General features: G+C 41.7%; 1 protein-coding gene across 3 annotated transcripts in view; it reads right to left on the bottom strand.

Moving 5' to 3' along the window:
• APP (amyloid beta precursor protein) overlaps positions 1–20,534 on the bottom strand; it is a 212,352-nt gene that overhangs the window by 102,705 nt on the left and 89,113 nt on the right. For all 3 annotated transcript variants that reach the window (XM_054166113.1, XM_054166112.1, XM_054166114.1), the window contains exons 4-5: positions 8,621–8,733; positions 6,993–7,186 (exon numbers count right to left, since the gene is read on the bottom strand). In XM_054166113.1, coding sequence (XP_054022088.1) covers positions 6,993–7,186; positions 8,621–8,733 — 307 coding nt within the window. The remainder of the gene's footprint in view (positions 1–6,992; positions 7,187–8,620; positions 8,734–20,534) is intronic.

Raw genomic sequence — 20,534 nt, 5'->3', positions numbered from 1 at the left:
AGCAGACATCCCAGCTGCCTGTCTGCCTGCTTTGCATCAAGAAGTGGCATGACATGCCACTTGGGTATGTTGTTGTACCAGGTCAGGGCACATATGACTGTGGCCAATTTAAACACATCTTGTGACAGCCTGATTCAATGACAGTGCTCTGGGAAATTTTCATTTTGCCTAATATGAGGCTGAGCTTAACTTGCAGACATTTCTGAAGGGAAGACACTTGGTAAAATGTGTGTTGACATCTTTGTACCACTTAAGTCACAAGTCATAAAAAGAGCTAGAAAGCTTAAGAAATGAAATGTATGCTTCCTGCATGACAGGCGAGGATCTGTAACAAATTACTCAGCAGAGCAGTTCTATCAGGCCCTTGTGACTTCTCTTATCCAATCACTGGAACAAGAATGACAATTAAAAGCATAGGGTCTCACCTGGAATTGAGTCAGAATAACAGGCCCATTAAAAACTACTGTCAAGTTTTAAAAGCATTTCAAGATTTCTTGGATTAGATTTGGAGAGGGCAGTTAAAGGAAAAGTCATTTTTTCCAGATACCATTGACAGAAACCAACCTGGGAGATGAGCACTCATGCTGAAGCTCAGTTTGGTACAGGGTTACAAAACCAAAAAGCAACATAACATTACATTAATTCTGCCTCACCTGGTGAGGGGAAAAAACAATGAGCAATTAAATCTACTTTGAGCCTTCAAAATGTATTCAGGTTGTCTGGAAAAATAAGACTTGACTGAAGGTACCATTTTCTGCTCTTGAGCCATAGGTCTTAGAGAAAAGCTTTCTATATAATCCTCAACAGTGAGACTTATTTTGCTTTGGCTTCCTTGCTGGGAAAGAAGGAAAATGACAGCAGCCTGTTTCTCTGGTGGAAAGGAAAGTGTGGGAGTGACACAAGATCAAGAGAGGTATAAGACAGATTTAGACAGAGAAAACCTGGAAGTTTCCAGCTTGGCCATCAGTCCTGAAAATGTTCAACCTTGGACATCAAGGTCAGTGAAGCTTCCAGGCAGGAGGGCCACAAGGCTGTGCTGAGTCTCAAGGACAACCTGAGCTTGCAGGTCATTTGACTGAGCTGTGGCTATGCAAGGGGAGCTCTGCAGCTATATTCTATATTGAAAGCCAGCACCTGAGTCTGGCTATCCTTCACAATCTTCACAGCAAATTTTCATTAAAGCATGGGTAACAGCAAGGAACATCACTGCTCAAAAATGCTCATGACCTCTTAGTCAGAGTTATACATTATTGCAGTATGAGCATCATGTGATATGATTTCAAAAGCATGGGTAGATCCTGCCTCTTGACCTCATGAACAAAACAGGGGGTATACCACACCTGTCAGCAAAATAAGCCCTCCCTCCTTTCTTCAAGTACTGCCAACAATCCACAGCACAAGGCAAGCCACATCATTTTACGTCCAGACCCAGATGGTGGGCAGATGCTAGGTAGGAAAAACATCCATCTGTGGTGACATGACAGCCCACACTGCCTACACGTGCCCTCCAATGGTGAGGATAAAATGTGCTGCTGAGCTATGCTTCCTCCTGTGCACGAGAAAACACCCACAACAAAACAAAGAAGATGCAGTGCTCCAAAGACAACTGTTAGAAGTAAAGACACAACATAGCCTGAAGAAGGACATTTACAAAACGTGGCTTCCACTAAAGATTCAGAATCATAAACACAAGTAGGTTAAAACTCAGATCTGAATGGTTTGAGGTATAAAGTTACTTCAAGATACATCATTTACATTTGTTGGATTCTGCTTTGTCATGACAGGAGCTTTGAGAAATGAAGATATAATAATTTACTTTTCAGGTCAGCACCTCTACCTCAAACATGCCACTCTGACTTTGACTTGGGCACCTTAAAACAGCCACAGACCTTCTGAAGGCTTATGTGCTGAAGTATGTGGCAGTCACTGTGTTGCCATGCACTGACGGGGCTGGGGTTTGTGCCCAACATTTCCCAGTGTCATTTTACACAGATAGGAGTATGAAGCAGTCACCCTCTAAGTTTTGCTCCTCAGGATGCTAAATGTCATGCTAAATATCACCTAGAAGGCAGGGATGGCCAGGGCTAGGGTATAGAATGCATGAGGGGAACATCTCCTGGTTTGCAGGGACATTGCACCAGCAGGTGTACAAGGGCACCAGTACTGGCATCAGTTCTGGGTCCAGTGAGGGTACAGTGTGGGCCAGCAGCAGAAGTACAGTGTGGTCAGAGCCAGCATCAGCAGTTGGGAAGGAAAGACAGATATTACAGCAGTCAATGGGCTGTGCTCCTTCCAGTCCAAGACATGGACACCCTTCTTGGTAAGAAATGCACCTTCAACATAGGGCTTAACTTTTTCCTCATTTCTGTTACATATTAGAGCTATTGCAAAGGTTTGCATCTCTGACTGTCTTGGATGTTACATGGGATTTATTAATCCTGAGATCATCCTCCAGTTAGTGCATTTAACACCATCAATCCCGAATCTGTCACATTAGTAAATAAAACAATTTGAATGTTTTAATTTCTTGAGCCTGTGTCAGTTCAAGTCCTTACTAGGGCACTGAGACAGGCACAGAAATCAGGATCTTACCCATAAGGTGACACAGAGTAACAGCACAAAAAATCTGTCTCCTAGAAGGCCAGCTGGTATCTTCTAGTTGTCTTATCTTTGCATGAACAAAAATGTTTTCCAGTACTGGAAGCAGTGGCCACAAAAATGACCACCAAAGCAAACAGAAGAATTCCCCAGAATGAGTAAGTGCCTGTCCTTGAACTGCATAGCATGTGTCTCATCATTTGGAACACACCTCTGTGTGTGTGTGTGTGTGTTAAAAGTCATCAACTGGAAAACACTAACAAAGAATACTGGGAGTTTAGCATTAGGAGAGTGTCCCCTTACTTTTCAGCTTCTTTCTCCTCCTATCTCATAATCCACTAAGACATATATGTTTATATACACACAAACATAGGCTCATATATGTATGAATACCCACATGCAAAATTTGAACTACCAACTACTGCTGCATAAGAAATGAATAACTTCTGGGGTTTTTTTTTATATGACTAAATTTCAAAACCTTGAGTACTGTGTCCATTTCTGGGCCCCTCAGTTTAAGAAGGACATTGAGACACTTGAATGTGACCAGAGAAGGGCAACAAGGCTGGGGAGAGGCCTTGAGCACAAGCCCTATGAGGCGAGGCTGAGGGAGCTGGGATTGTTTAGCCTGGAAAAGAGAAGGCTCAGGGGTGACCTAATTGCCATCTACAACTACCTGAAAGTTGGAAGGGGTTGGTCTCTTCTCCCAGGCAACCAGCACCAGAACAAGGGGACACAGTCTCAAGCTGCACCAGGGGAGGTTTAGACTCGAAGTGAGGAGAAAGTTCTTCACTGAGCGAGTCATTCGTCATTGGAATGTGCTGCCCAGGGAGGTGGTGGAGTCACCGTCCCTGGAGGTGTTCAAGAGGAGATTGGACATGGCACTTGGTGCCACGGTCTAGTCATGTGGTCTGTGGAGACAGGTTGGACTTGATGATCTTTGAGGTCTCTTCCAACCTTAGTTATACTGTGGAAAGTATTTCTGGCTCCAGTACACATAGTTTAAATGAAGTTGGAAAGCTGAAGAGGCAGCAAGAAATAAGAGTGAGTCATTGTAACAGAGCTACAAATTGCTTGGCTCTTCATCTGCAGTTGAAGTACAAGTGCCCTGTAATAGGACCCTTTCATTTTTCTTTTGCATGCCTTTCTGTGGAAAGGGAAGCAAGAAATAATCAGTATTTGCTTGGAACTTCAGAACTGGATTCACATGCAATTACAGCTCCTATTCCTAGAGGATACAAAATTTATGAAGTTATTCTTGAACTCATCTCTTCAGATATTAAAGTGCTTTATGACGAACAGAACAGACTAGAATAGTAAATTAAATGTTCAGTGAGAAACATGAATAAATGGAGAAATAAATGGGTTTCATCTTAGAAACAGAACTACTCTATACACACCCCTGCGAGATCTTGCATTTGAAATACTTTAGGAATCTCTGATGGAATGTATGAAACAAAGTATTTGTATCTGTGCATGTTATATAGAGGCATGTATAATAAGATATATAGTCAGGGAGTGTGTATCTGGCTTGTGTGTATGGTTTTTCCTTTATATATGTACAAATACAAGTAAATTTGTCTCAATTAAAACAAGATCTGCACTTGTGTCTTACTCTAAGAGAACACGTTCCATTCAAATTCTACAAGAACTACACAGAAGTGACACAGCAATGATTCAAAAGCTGGTTTATGAATCCCACTGAAGGGGTTATAAACTGGGACACTGACAGCTGTTGGAAGTACAAGGTGGAGAAAAGCCTGAAGGTGTCAAGCTGGAGGGTGTCATGTTGCTTGATGCAGGTTTCTGGCATCAGACAGTTCCGACAATTCACTCCTGCTTATGAGAAAATTGGAAATCACAACAGGGAAATACTTGGTTTAGTTAAATGTATTCCACTACTCACAAAAATCTCTTTCACTACAACACTTATTAATGATTTGTCAGGAAAAATTTAGATCATAGAATGGTTCAAAGGGACCTCTGGAGATACCTAGTCCAAAGCCCTGCCAAAGCAAGATCTCCTAGGGCATGCCACAAAGGAACAGGTCCAGGAAGGTCTTTAAAGTCTCTAGAGGAGACTCCACAACCTCTCTGGGCAGCCTGTTCCAGGGCTCCATCACTGTCACAGTAAAGAAGTTCTTCCTGATATTGAGGTGGAAGTTCTTGTGCTCCAGTTTGTACCTGCTGCCCCTTGTCCTATTACAAGGAACCACTGAAGAGAGACTGGCCCCTCCTTCCTGACATCAACCTTTCAGACAGCTATAAACATTAGTAAGATCCCCTCTCATTCAATTCAAGATGCCCCCAATGACATGGTTTCTAATTTTTCACTGTCTTAATGCTATCTCTTTGCACCAAATTGTAACCATTTAATATCTCTTCTTCATCTCTGCGCTGTTCCTGGACTTGTTTCCATCTGGATGATTAAAAAGTCACAGTATCACAGTACATTAGAGGTTGGAAGGGACCTCCAGAGATCATGGTGTCGAACTCCCCTGCCAAAGCAGGATCACTTAAGGTTCTCTGCACAGGAATGCATCCAGGTGGGTTTTGAAAATCTCCAGAGAAGGAGACTCCACAACCTCCCTGGGCAGCCTGCTCCAGCGCTCTGTCACCCTCACTGTAAAGAAGTTTCTCCTCATGTTGAGATGAAATCTTCTATGTTCAAGTTTGAACCTGTCTGTCCTTGTCTTATTACTGTGCACCCCCCAAAAAAAGAGCTTGGCCCCATCCACTTGACACCCACTCCTCAGATATTTATACACATTGATGAGATCCCCTCTCAGTCTTCTCTTCTCAAGACTAAATAGCCCCAGGGACCTCAGTCTCTTTCACAGGGGAGATGCTCAAATCCCCTAATCATCCTCATGGCTCTCCATTGGATTCTCTCCAGCAGTTCTCTGTCTTTCTGGAACTGGGAAGCCCAAAACTGGACACAGTATTCCAGGTGTGGTCTCATCAGGGCAGAGCAGAGAGGTAGAAGAACTTCCCTAGACTTGCTGGACATACCCTTCTTGATGCATCCCAGGATACCATTGGCCCTCTTGGCCACAAGGGCACATTGCTGTTCCATGAAGAACTTGCTGTCCAGCAGCACTCCATGGAGCTGCTTTCCAGTAGGGCAGCCCCTAACCTGTACTGGTGATGTTATTCCTCCACAGATGTAGGACCCTGCACTTGTCCTTATTAAACTTCATGAGGTTGCCTGCACCCAGCTCTGCAGCCTGTTCAGGTCACGATGGATGGCTGCACAGCCCGATGGGGTGTCAGCCAACACCCCCAGTTTTGTATCATCAGTGAACTTGCTGAGGGTACTCTCAATCCCCCCATCCAGGCTGTTGATAAAGACACTGAACAAAAACTGGACCCAATACTGATCCCTGGGGAACACCACTGGCCACAGGCCCCCAAGATGACTCTGTCCAAACATAACACAATGCAGAACTATTATCTTTCTGTGTTATGCACTTCATTCAAACCCCATTTATTTTCAGGGTTCTCCCTGAAATCACATGTAATCTGTCCCAAGTTTTGGATAGGTATATTATTTATAAAGTTGCAGTATCATTACCTAAGAAGTAGAAACACTGCATTAACACAGTGTGAAGTGCTGAAGTCCAGGTAGTATGAACAGAATTTGAATCTTAGTTTTATGAAGAATGTCATTTTAGAGCTGTTTGAATTCAGTTGCAAGGATATAACCTTGTACTCTCTTCTCACAACTGCTGTCTAACACAAAGAAGTGATATGAAAAGGCTTTGGACAGTACCAGACCACTCAGTTACACCACAGTCATAGCCCATATTTGGCTCAAAATTAGCCTGTGTGCACAGAGTAAAGACAAGCATGGTATTTTCTCATCCCCCACTGTCTCCATACTCCACCTTAACAGCAGTGTATTAATTAATCTATCCAAGGCTAGATATTAAAACATTTTCTTTTAGATCACATTTAGAAAGTAACTGTCAGCAGAAAAACATTCTTACCATAATAATGGCACATAGATAATGCCTATTATGAGTGAAGATACTTCAAAACTGCCAGTGGTTGAGTGTCTGCTGCAGTACCCCAACATGCACATGATGCATCTTAAGAGTACAGTATTTATCATTTAGCTGTTCAAAAGTATGCATTTAAGCATCTTTTTAATAAACACAGCAAAAGTCCTCACTGAAGAAAAGATGAAGGGATCAAAAGCACAATAACTACATTAATAATAAACTTTCCTGCAGAAAGTTAAAAATAAATGAGTAGAACATTGATCTTTTCAACTACTGTAGGTGCAAGTTCACATAACAAGGAACTCTTCCACACTGAGGTGTTCTAGACAGATTTTTGGCAACTTCAGTACAATGTGAATAACAAGTTGAAGGGTAGAATGTCACTTTTACCTTCCATCTGCATAGTCTGCATCTGCACCTCCCCACCAGACATCTGAATCATCATCCTCAGCATCAGCTGAATCAAGGTTGTCACTTTCCTCTGCTAAGGGGCAGCAAACGAACTCCACACCACGAAACTTGTCGATTCCACAGGGAAGCAGCATGCCATAATCGTGCAGATTCATACTCTTCTCACTACAAGACTACAGAAAATAGAAAAGAAACAACAATATTGTCATGGAGGAAGTTTGAAAAAATGTCCTAGATCTTGAGAAAACATATAGGGCTGCATACTGCTGTGGGAGGTTGAAGCTGGTGAGCTGCATGATGTCTGCATTTCAAAACAATTTAGAGTGGTCACGCGTCCACTGCAGCTCCCTACCTGTGTCTCTATGACCTTTGTAAACAACAAAGTCTCTCCTTCCCCTCCCCTATAGTCTTTCCCAGCATAGAAAGACTTGTCTTCTCCCATATATGAGACAACTCCATATCCTCTTACCTGAAATCCTCACAGGCACTGCCTAGGAAACAGGTAACTTGAAGGCAGAATGGTAATTTTATGTGTTAATCCTGATGTATTAATGCTATTGTTCATGACACAATAGATTGACATTTAAAATATATGACACACTGGAAACACTGGATATGGTCTGACACTTCTGCCAGTACAGTACATTCTAGCCTTGTTTGGGAAATATGTCAGTCATGCATAATTATACTTCAGGGATACAGTGATTTAGGACAGGTGAAAAAGGAAGAGTCTGATCGTGCACAGTGATGATGTTCTTCTAGGCTAAGCCATTCCAAGTTGGTAAGCACTTAAAATGGACTTGAGTTTGTCTACATGAAGGTTGATGCCTTAAACACTTCCATTTGAGGGGCAACAGTTTGCTTCAAGCAAGAACTGAAAATGTGGAAAGCTGCTGAGCCTATTTCTATTTTTCATCTGCAGAAGATGGGATAATATACAAGTAAACTAAGGGGTTCTGAACCAGTTAGGTAGCCAGAAATCTTCTTGAAACTCATCTGAGTTTTTATGCCTGCAACCACTCCACATAAGGACAAAAATGTTCAAAATGCACCAGGAATTACATCAGGTTTATTTCTGTTTCAGTAAAGCACCAGTAAATTGTAGTAATTCTGTGCTTGACTGCAAAGTGTCTTTGGCTAATCCTGTGCCTTCTCTGCTTTCCTACCCTTTAATGATGAATTTTACATACTGCATTCTTTGAGGCCTCTTTGACCGCTGTTGAAGCACCTACCACACCAATATCCACACCAAGGACAATGATAAAGGCAAAGCTAGTGATCAATCTTTAGTTCCAGGGGAGCACTAACACAGGAAGCAGGAGGCGGCATAAAATATGGTGGGTATGTGAGTGGATGTAAGGCAAAAACCATTGCTATAAAACAAGATCAATGTTCAAAGGTCAACATTAAGTATACAATAATGGATTCTGATGTGCTCAGCAGTGACTCCCATTTCCTACCTAATAAAGTAGGGCAACAAGCCATTCACTCAAACATTACATGCTTGGCTTTGTTTTCTGTGTCACTGCTATATTTAAACTTACCTTCAGAAGCCTGATACATCTCTAAAGAAAGAAGGCAGGAAATGTTAAGACAGATGAACATACCTCTTTAGCAACGGTATGCCAGTGCAGGTGAGTTTCACACACATCCATCCTTTCCTGGTGAAGGAACTTGCACTTGTCTGGTACCAGAAGGGCATCACTCACAAACTCACCCACTGAAGGGAAAAATAAAAGATGGCAAAAATGTTAATTTTACTTCCAGCATCTCCATCCTGCTAAACCTTTAGTTAGGCATAAGGCAGTTTTCATGAATGAGTGAGAGAGTCTATTGCAGAGAACAGAACAGTTTCTAAATGGTGCTTCCATTATCACCACCTTAAAACTTTCAGTTTGAAAGTAGCTCCTGTCTTTGGTCTCAGATGCATATGACATTATGAAAACTTTAGCATAATATGCTAACTTCCATATACCCAGTATGAAATGTGCAGGACCCATTGAAGAAGTGTGTGGTGCAACATTAAATCAGAAGTTAGTGGGTGCAGATGCAGGAAGGGGAGTGCAGCGACAGAAGAGACAGTTACATTTTCTATCTGAGCAGCAGTAGGGAGAGGGTTTGAATTGTTTTGAAATGCTTAGCTTTTCAACATAAACCAAATCTGACTCCAACTCATTGTTTCGAGCAGCTCTACTGAATTACAGCACTAACAGAAACACAGTCCATTTTGTTACTTTTTTAGATGTAGCCTCTTTATTGCAATCTCATTTCATCAGCCAGATGAATTGAAGTCAGAAGGCTGTTGAGCAAGTGGAGCTCATCAGCCAGGGAACAGGATGATTCATGGATCACTTGAGTATCTGCTAAGACTGAAGTGGGGGAAAAGGGCTCTTTACTAAGGACATAAATGACCAATGAGGTTGTGCTGGTTTTAGCAGTAGAACAAAAATGTACACACTGATGAAAGGAACAATGTTCATAACTTCAGTATTGACAATTAATAAAAAACTCAGTTGACAAGTAACAGTATTTGGAATACTAAAATTACTGCAATTCTGTACGATACTGACATTGCAATTAAATGACATCCAAACCCCTCAAAGATATTGTCTGGGGTTTGAGCCTGACATTGGCTGCCAAAAATAGACTGTCCTGGGTTAACACAGTCTGCTCCCACAAAGCCCCACCCCACACACAGACGGGAGGGAAAGTAACACAAAAAGCCCCTCTGGCTTGAAAGAAAGAGTTCAGTGAGATAATACAATGCACAATTACCATAGCCATTTTCACAGAAAGCCACAGAAAAAAAGGTGAAGCAGCAGCAGAAGCCAGCACCCTTCCCCATAACTCACAGCTAGCCCAGCAGAAAAGACCAACACCCCAAAACCAGAAACTGGAAGCAGCAACTGGAAACAGGAAGCCTCTTGTTACAATCTGAACTTCAAACACCATGATACTTTGCCCCAGCCAGCACTTTCCTTTTGAAGCTGTCATGCCTTCAGCATGACATTGAATATTCATCCACAGATCCACTTAACCCATGACAGTTTGGGTCTTTTAAAGACATAAGTACAGAATACTTTCAAGAAGTTGCTATACTGAACAGATACTGCATTGTGAAAGCACATGCTTAAATCTTCAGCTCCCTGAAGCACATCTGTCCGTAACCTCCAGAAAACTACAGCCTGTGTATAAAACAAACTAAGGTGGCCCAGTGGCTGCATGGATGTAATAATAGGCTAATTCGTTTAAAGGAAATGACTACAAGTTTACTGTTCAAAAGACAGTGATCTCAGGGAGCTGGTAAAGTGGCTCTGGGAAGCTTACAATGAAAAAGTCAGTTCTAAAAATACTCAACACACAATGCACTGGGAGAAGGCAGGGTTCATCAAACAGATGTATATACCTTTGCTAATCACCAAGATTTTTATTTCACATGAAATTTCTTGCTATATTCCAGTGATTTTAATCTGAAATCTTTAAAAGCTAGTCATCTCACTGAGAAAGAAAGGCTTTTGTTACCATTATTCTTCAGCAACATACTCTAATGCCTGCAAACTATTAACAGTAGCCTTCCAGAGGTGTCCAAAATAAACTTGCAAAAGTATTGAGTTAAAACACTTTCTGGCAGCCCAAAATACAAATCCACAGCTTCTGTTAACAAAGTCTCTGCTTGTAGTGGTATCACACTCCAAACTTGCACAGAGATTTGAATAAATTGGCACCTTGTTTTCAGCTGTACTTGTCTTTCTAGGGGACCATCCTGCACATACCCAGTCACTCGGTACATAAATAATGGGTGATTGATAATACTTCAATTTAGTCAAACACCTGAAAAGTAAGCAACCACAGGGGTATTTTGCTGAAGACTCAGAGTCAACACTGCTCACTTAAGACATGAAACCTCACACAGAACTCCAGTGGCTCTTCATCTGGCTCTAAATGCAAAACAGTAAAAGCAGTCCTTATGGCAAACAATTGTATAAAACAAAACAAAATAATAAAACCCATATCCTGGATTGCCTTTTACCCTGACAAACAGTGCACACAAGCATGCGTGTGAGCATGTGTCACCCATCTGACTTCTGACACACAGAGAAACAAGTCCGAATAAAAACACACTTCATAATCTCTGCATGAAGCTATTCCATTCATCTTAACACAGTCTAATGTGGTTGGAATGTTGTGTGCACAACGTTAAAAGGCAATTAATGGCCCACCTCATTGCTGGGGGGAAAAAAAAAAGCCTACATCATTTAAAGAAAAGTAGCAAATATGGATGTATGACTGAGTTACACAATTCTCCTCACAGGATTCACAGAATCACCAAGGTTGGAAGAGTCCAACCTGTCACCACAGACCTCATGACTAAACCATGGCACCAAGTGCCACGTCCAATCCCCTCTTGAACACCTCCATGGATGGTGACTCCACCACCTCCCTGGGCAGCACATTCCAATGGCTAACAACTCGTTCGGTGAAGATTTCTCAGTGATGACCTTTCTCCTCACCTCGAGCCTAAACTTCCCCTGGTGCAGCTTGAGACTCTGTCCTCTTGTTCTGGTGCTGATTGCCTGGGAGAAGAGACCAATCCCCTCCTAGCTACAACCACCCTTCAGGTAGTTGTAGAGAGCAATAAGGTCTCCCCTGAGCCTCCTCTTCTCCAGGCTAAACCACCCCAGCTCCCTCAGCCTCTCCTCGTAGGGCTTGTGCTCAAGGCCTCTCACCAGCCTCATTGAATAGAATAGAATAGACCAGGTTGGAAGAGACCTTCAATCGCGTCCAACCCATCAACCAATCCAACCCACCTAAACAACTAACCCATGGCACCAAGCACCCCATCAAGTCTCCTCCTGAACACTTCCAATGATGGTGACTCCACCACCTCTCCAGGCAGCCCATTCCAATGGGCAATCACTCTCTCTTGTATAGAACTTTTTCCTAACATCCAGCCTAAACCTCCCCTGGCGTAGCCTGAGACTGTGTCCTCTTGTTCTGGTGCTGGCTGCCTGGGAGAAGAGACCAACATCCACCTGGCTACAACCTCCCTTCAGGTAGTTGTAGAGAGCAATAAAGTCACCCCTGAGTCTCCTCCTCTCCAGGCTAAGCAACCCCAGCTCCCTCAGCCTCTCCTCATAGGGTTTGTGTTCCAAACCCCTCACCAGCTTTGTTGACCTTCTCTGAACTCGTTCCAGCAAGACACCAAATGTAAAACAGAAGCCCGTATGTCCAAAGTTCTGGGCAATGCAGCCTGTCAGTATGTATGAGCATGTAATTAGTTATTTTTTAATGAAAAAAAACATATAATTTGAGTGTTTGATTCCACCAACTAACTCCTATCAAAAAAAGAAATACTAGACAGTTGGATACAATTGAAAGTACAACCTTAGATTTCAAATTTACACTCAAAATATGCATCTGCTTTATAAAAATCAGATTCTGTTGTAATAAGGTAAGAGGATTCTCATGGTAACCCAGATTCTCATTTCAGGTGAGACTCCATTTTGCAACCACTTGCTCAATGTCACAGAAATAAACAGTCCATTGGAACAAGCTCCCCTCTGATTTTTCAGAAGGAAAGGAGCTGAGGAGAAGAGCAGTTGCTTAATGTAATACTCTTGCACTATATAGAATTATAATACATTATTTAGGGTTCTGAAAATCACTTACAACTTTGCATCAATCACTTACAACTTTGCATGTGATTCCCAGCACCTTCAAATGAGTTTTTTAGTACAAATAAAACTTAATTCTGCCTCTTATTTGCACATACACAGGGTTCATGCCCTGGAAACGATTTTCATTCATTTCATTATAATTATTATTGAAGTTTAAATGCAAAGCTTTGAACTTTTGCTCTGTTTTTGCTGCTGTTTAAATAAATCAATGCTCAAGTGGCAGATTGATGGACTAAACTGAATTCATTTGACAACTGTAATGTTTGTTTTGCCTGGGCTAGTCTAACAGAAAGACAAACCCATCAGACAGAAGCACTTCAAACACTTTTGACTTTTAGACAGGCTTCTACCTGTATCACTCCACTACATGTTTAGCTTGCAGACTACATGTTTAGCTTGCAGTTCTGCCAAATCATTGTACTTTGGGCATTCTTTGCTTTTTTTGAACAAGTAACCCACAGACTATACAGGGGAAACAAGCAATCCTGTGCTTCCTAGGAGAGGGGGGCAATTGTGCAGGGCTCTATAAATAAAGTACTTGTTCTGTTTACAGTACAAGCCATGACTCAGGTAGCTGTGATTTAGTACTTTTTTTTGACTGATGGAGCATCCCAGCTTAGCACTGGTTGCAATTTCCACTGTCAGGAACTGGGATCACAACACATAATTCAACTCCAGTATCATCTTTTCTTCCAATACAGCAACCTACCAACCCTGCTTGTAATGTTCAAACAGGGTGAGTGTTCCCCCAGGTAGCAGCACTGCCTTAAAAAGCCCCCCTGCCCTGTGCTGTCCTCTTGTCCTTAATGCCACCTTACTCCCTGCTCCCCATCCAGCTTCCAAGTATGCCATGGCTAAACCATAACCATGTCACAGACAGAAGGGCTTCCAAAATTTGTACCAAATCCACACCATTGTGGTTGGACTATTACCAGCACTGGCACTACCTCTGTGGGGATGATATTTATCACTTGTCCTGTGCTCTTCCTGCCTTCTTCAGCATCTCTTGAGTTTTGATTGCAGCTGTTCATCTGTGCTCTGCTGAGGTATTTTAATAATAAACCATGATGGCACAATTTGTCTTTTGGTGACCTCATAAACTGCTGAACTCCCTCAAGTGACCCAGCATGCAAGTATAACAGCTACTTGTTTTCTAGTAGCTGCTTACCTAACTCTTGCAGGGCAGGACTGGAGAAAAACAGAGCTCTCTGGCTTGTGGGTTTCCGACTCATCTGGAAAAAACAGCCCTGAAGAGGAGTTCTGGGTAAAGATCATATTGCCACCTTAAAAACCACCACCCTGTGCCTGCCATTCCTTTAGCTGAAGGTTGTCAATCTGCTGCTCATCCTTTTGAAAAGTAAGTTCTTTGCTGCTAACTCAAACCTACATCTTTTAACTGCAAGTCACTGGAACACAAATTGTGTCAGCACAGTAAGTCACACTTTAACTTCCTTTCTCAAGTCTTTTTTCCTAATGTCAGTAATCCCTTTCCTGATGGCTAGTTCTCCATTACGTCTGTGGCACACATCTTCATATTGCCCCATCCTGGTGCATCACAACTGGGTAGTGGATCATGTTTCTCAATAACAATTTTGATGCTGAATTTTATTCACTATCAAGTAATTTTGCTTCAGTCAAGCACGTCCTATTCTCTGAAAAACAGTCCTGGAACAACAACAGACCTTTCTCTTTAAGACCAGAAGTTCTGGCTCAGAAATTTAATTTTTCAATACAGCAAAGACTAAGAAGATTATTAAGAATCAATCTCTAATAAAAGAATTATGATTATAGTGAAAGCAACTAATCACACACTCCTTTAAATCTTCCCTAGGAAGAAAAAGGCTCAGCAAGTGGGCACATTTGTAAGAAGATGACTGCCCTATCTGTTTAGTGCTAGATATAATACCAGGGCAAAGTAATTAAAAAATAACAATGCTATGCCCTGTGTCAGACAGTCTTGATGGGCAGATTTTCTGTCTGCTGCAGAAACCATAAGAGATAAAAGTAATAAACCAAAACACCTGCTAGCAGATGGTTAGGTTCCCAACCAAAAAATAAGTGTCCTCAAATTATGTTCAGAGGAGTACTTTCAAACAAAGCCTGTGCTAAATTTTGCATGAGGAGGCAGCACACATGCTGAGGCTCCAGGAGTCAAGGCTTCATTTTCCATGTGACTGATGTGAAGAATAAGAGCCATGCTAAAATGAATTTACAAACTCAAGTACTTGCACTGTTATGTACTTGAGAACGTTGAGAGAAATGTGCCTTTTCTGTGTGACTTGGCATAACTGTCCTGAGCCACCACATGCTCAACTTGGCAGAGCAACGAGCACATCAACCCTGCACCTTCTTTGTCCTGCTTCTCTGGGGCTTTGCTCTTCCCTGCTCCCCAGGTACAACAGCACAGCTCTGCACAACATGCCTGTTACCTTCCTGTGGTTATCCAGGCACAGCTACTTCTAACACATGACGTTACACATACATTACTACTTTGTGGTAGTTTCAGGCTGTGCCCAGAAAAAATTTCCACAGATCCCGAGCAGAAAAGTAGTGGAGTGTAAATAAACTACCACTGGACATAAAAACAAAAATAATGGTAAGGTCTGAAGAATCCCATTGGTCTGAAAACCAACATAAAGTTAGTTTACAAACTAACTCACTCTCTTTTCACCTTCCTTCGCTCTGGCAGATACTAGCTCTGGCTTCTGCTGGCTTGCTGACCTTGGCAACATTTCTTTGTTGTGGTTAAGTAGTAACAGCCTACTCTCTGTTCTTTTTTCTTTTACCTTTGTACAGGTGGAAAGGGGGGGAAGAAGGGGAAGATGTTGGTAACCCCCTGGTTTTGTCCAGGGTGGGTCTTGTGTTGTTTACAAATGATAATGTATGTAAATATTGTATCTTTTAGAATAGAATAGACCAGACCAGATTGGAACAGACCTTCAAGATCATCGTGTCCAACCTATCACCCAACACCACCTAATCAACTAAACCATGCAACTAAGCACCCTGTCAAGTCTCCTCCTGAACACCTCCAGTGATGGCGACTCCACCACCTCCCCAGGCAGCCCATTCCAATGGGCTGTAGATATTAATTGCATTTCATATTTTAGATTGTAGTTTTGCTTGCAAATACAGCTTCATTTGCTTTCAGCTGAGCTGGTCTGGCAATTTTATGTTGGAGGGAATTTCAACCCACCACATACATTTATTTAAGCAGTCATATTAACTTTGGGTGCCTTTACTAAGGGTGATGTTTATGTAAGTGTTTACGTAAGACGCTTTCTCTTATTGGTAACATTGGTAATGAAATGGTAGCACTACCTGCATCAAGTGCAAGCCAAACACAACACTGACCTCAAGTGCAAAGGAACATTTTCATAGAATCAACCAGGTTGGAAAAGACCTCACAGATCATCAAGTCCAACCTATCACTTAACACCACCTGACAACTAAGCCATGGCTTCAAGTGCCACATCCAAGCCTTTTTTGAACACCTCCAGGGATGGTGACTCCGCCACCTCCCTGGGCAGCACATTCCAATAGCCAATTACTCTTTCTATGAAGAACTTTCATAGAATCATAGAATAGAATCATAGAATCAACAAGGTTGGAAAAGAACTCAAAGATCATCAAGTCCAACCTGTCAACCAAGACCTTATGCCTACCAGACCATGGCACCAAGTGCCACGTCCAATCCCCTCTTGAACACCTCCAGGGATGGTGACTCCACCACCTCCCTAGGCAGCACATTCCAATGGCTAACAACTCTCACTGTGAAGAACTTTCTCCTCATCTCAAGCCTAAACCTTCCCTGGCACAGCTTGAGACTGTGTCCTATTGAAAATGCTTTTCTTCAGAAGTCCAGACATGCAAAGGATGCAAACAGGTGCTTCAAAAATTCATTTCATTTTTCAGTAAAATGATTCGGCAAGCACAATTACCTAATGACATACAAAACCAGCATACTGTACTTTACTGCAGTAGTTTAGACTCAGTATCCACAGATCAAGAGGGAGAGGCTATGTCTGTCAAAAGTTGGTTTGAAGGTGGGTTCGTTGCTATGCCGAGACCCTGGGGATGGATGCCTGCCTCAGCCCATGACAGAGTTTTCCTCTGAACTTGGGCAGAAGACATGTTAAGCCAGACTGTTACAAATCTTCAGTCTAGTTTAAAGGATTTAACAAGTAAACAAAGGATTTGTAGATGTCTCCAATTTCTAATTTAATTTTACATGTAAATTAAGATGAAGTACTATTTAGGAAGTATGCAAAATCCCATGTAGAAGGGAATTTCTATTTACAATATCACCTCTGAAGAACTATCAACACTGATATTAGTATCGAGTTGGCTATCAAATACCACCCTTACTGTATCTCCTTCTTCAGCATTTTACAAGCATTGACAGCAACACTTAACAATGCTGAAACATCCCATCCAGTTGCTTACAAGGGCAGGCTGCAAAGGATCTTGCATGCAGGGACACCAGTGGGGAGGTAGAGTGCCCTGTGCTTCACTGAAACCCCACTAGCCTGAAAAAGCTTAAAACTACCTCCCTTGATGTCATCTCAAACATCCAAGCCAGATACTTCTCCCTAAAACCCATCCATCAGTCATCAGAAAGGCAAGGTGGTGCTAACAAAATAAGACATCTGTGTCCCAGCAATTTGGACTATCTGTATTTTTCTGATGAGCAATAGGCTTAATACCTGCCTATAAAATTGCCCCCAAAATAGCTCTGTAACAAAACCATCTCCACTCCCCCTTTTTCTCTGTAATCTATGGCATGAGTTTCATTAGGAGACTCATGGCATGTCAGATGGACGGCAATGCAGACCTGAATCTGAAGGGCATGAGGGGAGAACAGCTACAGCTCTTCTGTCTTTCAGAGTCTTAGTCAAAACCAACACTGACTCCGTTATCATGTCTCTCTATCAATTGTTTGGTCCTCATAGAGTTCCAAGAAGTTATTTCTCACAACTATAGCTGTGGTTCTTATTATTTTGTGAGTAAAGCCATCCCCTGTGTTTTAAGCATCCAAGGTAAAGCCAGTGGTTCTCCAACAGACATTTTCACAGCAAGTGCTTCAAAGACATCCTTGAATGCTTCTGGATTCCTGCTTTCAACCAAACTTGAAAAGGTACAGAGAGCACACTCACTAGAAAGTGCTTCACTGTTCTGTTATTTAGCACACAAAGCAACAAGCACACCTTGATGCAACAACTCCTAAGTAAACCTTCATTGTTCACATGTATCTCTGTCTCATGCCACAAAAGGCACCAAATTATGATGAGCAAAGCTGACTACTAACTCTAGCTGTACTACATCTTTGTGTCTTGATGCACTTAGAACAATTCAGTAAAATCATGACAGCTAAGGTATTTTTCACAAGCAATATGGCAGCATACAACATATGACCATAGTAAGGACACAAGAGGAAGGTAAAACTCATGAACTCACTGGCATCTAAATGTCCTCACACACACCACAATAAGAAGCTCCAGCCTTGATGTATCATGTGTTCTACTGTGATTTTTAGCAAATTCTAATACCTCACAAAATTCTGGAGCTAAAGATCTAAAATCCTTTAGGTACAATCCATCAAAATACATTTGTTTGGATGAAAATTATAAACTGTATACCAAGAAACACATCTAGAAGTAATTCAAGGTGCTAATCATGTCTTCATTTTCATAAAGGTGCCATACATAAAAAAGGATTAGTCTCAAACCTCCTTCCTCTGTAGCTCTTTGATCAGAAGCATGAATGAAATGTCTGCTCCCTTTGCTTCTTTTTTTGTCTGACTGCATTTTCAGATAAAACTGTCATACTTTGCAGATAGAAGGCAAGCACCCTTCAGCTTTGAAGGGTTATGCCAGTAACAGATACATCTGTTTACATGCAAGAAGATTCAAATACACATCATCACACCCTCTGGCATCTTTATAGATAAGCATGCAAACATTCCTTTAAACTCTGCAACACCTCGATGGTTCATTGAAGCATTAAGTTCATTAACTTATCTTCCTTTTTCCACTTGTCTCCTCCATCTTTCTGGAAGTCATTGCTCATTAATGCAACATAATGAAATTGAGCTGAAGCAAACTACCCCAGCAATATGGGTTATGTCATGTGATGTGATTCCTTCTCCTGTCCTATCTTCCTAGAAGACCCACAAAGACAAAAGACACACTCCCAGACGACTCTATCAGTGTGACCGGCAGCTAATGTCACCTCAAAGAGGTTATCAGAAAGGTTTCCCCTTCAGCTGGCTTTCTCTAGGCACCAACCACTCTCTATAGCTATGTTTTATCACCCTGCACCACAAATCAAAATGCTGCTTCTCAAACATGACTTACTAAGTAAGTGGCCCAAAAGCTGGCTTCAAAGCCCAGCTCAAGAAGCTGAGAAATTTCAGGACTGGATTATGTTGCTTCCCCTTCCAATTCCTCAGAGCATTGGTTACATCTGTAAAGCTTCATACCAGAAAGGAAATGCAAAGAACAAGAGACTAGAGTATCTTCACCTTCCATGCCTCTAAAAGCTGTCATGGTTAATAAAACCATAAAATCTGAAATGTTTTCTTTATAAATGTCTCTACTCCTTCAAAACAATCAAATTCTTTTTCTTCCACGCTGAATGTATACCAGTCAAGTACTAATAGAGATATACAGTGTGTGAGTGTAGGGGTGTAAGGAATGAGAAACAAAAGGGAGAAAAATAAATATCTTTCTGAAGCCCACCTCATATGCTGAGGACCTTGTATTACCAGAATGGCTCAGCAGAAAACACTTGAAGTACTTAGGGATGCTTCTGTTACTCACACAAGACTCCCCTGCTCGCAAGCCCTGTTTTGTGAGTGCTGTATACAATGCATTTCTCCCCCACCCAGTACAATCCATTGTGTATAAAAGGCCCTTTTGTTCTCCATATATAATTTTTTTTTGCAGTACAAAGCTCACAAAAGCTACAATCGAGCTGCTAAGTAAAGGAGGTACAAATATGAGGTACTCCATCCAACACCTTTCGGTGTTCGTGGTGAACTGGCTGAAACAAAAGTTCTCTTCTTAAAGGGACACATTATCAAGAACCTCTCTACCACAGGTTGAAGGCAATAAAACCAAACCAAAGTGGAAAAAAACAACCAAACAAAAATCAAACAAAAAAACAAAACCAAAGAAAACCAAACAAATAAAAACCCCAAACCAACCCCCCCAAAAACCCCCAAACTATCTGGACTCACTAACCCTCAAGAGAAGAAAACAGGAATGCCAGAACATGAAAGTAAATACTGCTATTAGTGATGGGGCAGAGTTGCTCTGATTAACTAACAGGCAAAAGGTCTGCATTGTCACTAACCCTTGCATGAGACCACACAATAACCCACAAGTCAGTGGCACACATGCTGAAAGTCAACAATTTCTTTGAGTGTACGATGCCATGTAAACATTTAAGGTAAATGTTACTACCTGCAAAAAAACTCCCTACTTTACAACAAAACTGCTCCTCTCCAGTTCTCATTGCAAGACCTAAACTCAGTGAATACAGCAGTCATGAAGAGCTGGTAGAAGATGGTCTTATTTTACCAAGTGATTAATTCCAATCTGCTTTATTTAGTTTCTCTTCCTTGTACACATGAGTCATTGTGGACAGAAAACAAGCCAGGATTAACATGCAAGATCATGTTCTGTTGAGCCCTGAATCCTGTCCTTAAGGATGAATACAATCAGCATGTGTTACAAGCAAATACTGAGGGCAGTATCATAAAATGGTATTTGTTGTTTGCACAGACTTTATGCCCAGAAACACTGCCTAGTGTCTAAATCTAATCCACAGCATCAGAATA

This window comes from Dryobates pubescens, chromosome 12, assembly GCF_014839835.1.
Source record: "Dryobates pubescens isolate bDryPub1 chromosome 12, bDryPub1.pri, whole genome shotgun sequence".
NCBI classification, from domain to species: Eukaryota; Metazoa; Chordata; class Aves; order Piciformes; family Picidae; genus Dryobates; species Dryobates pubescens.
Note: the sequence above shows the minus strand (reverse complement) of the source record. Positions and strands in the feature narration are given on the sequence as shown.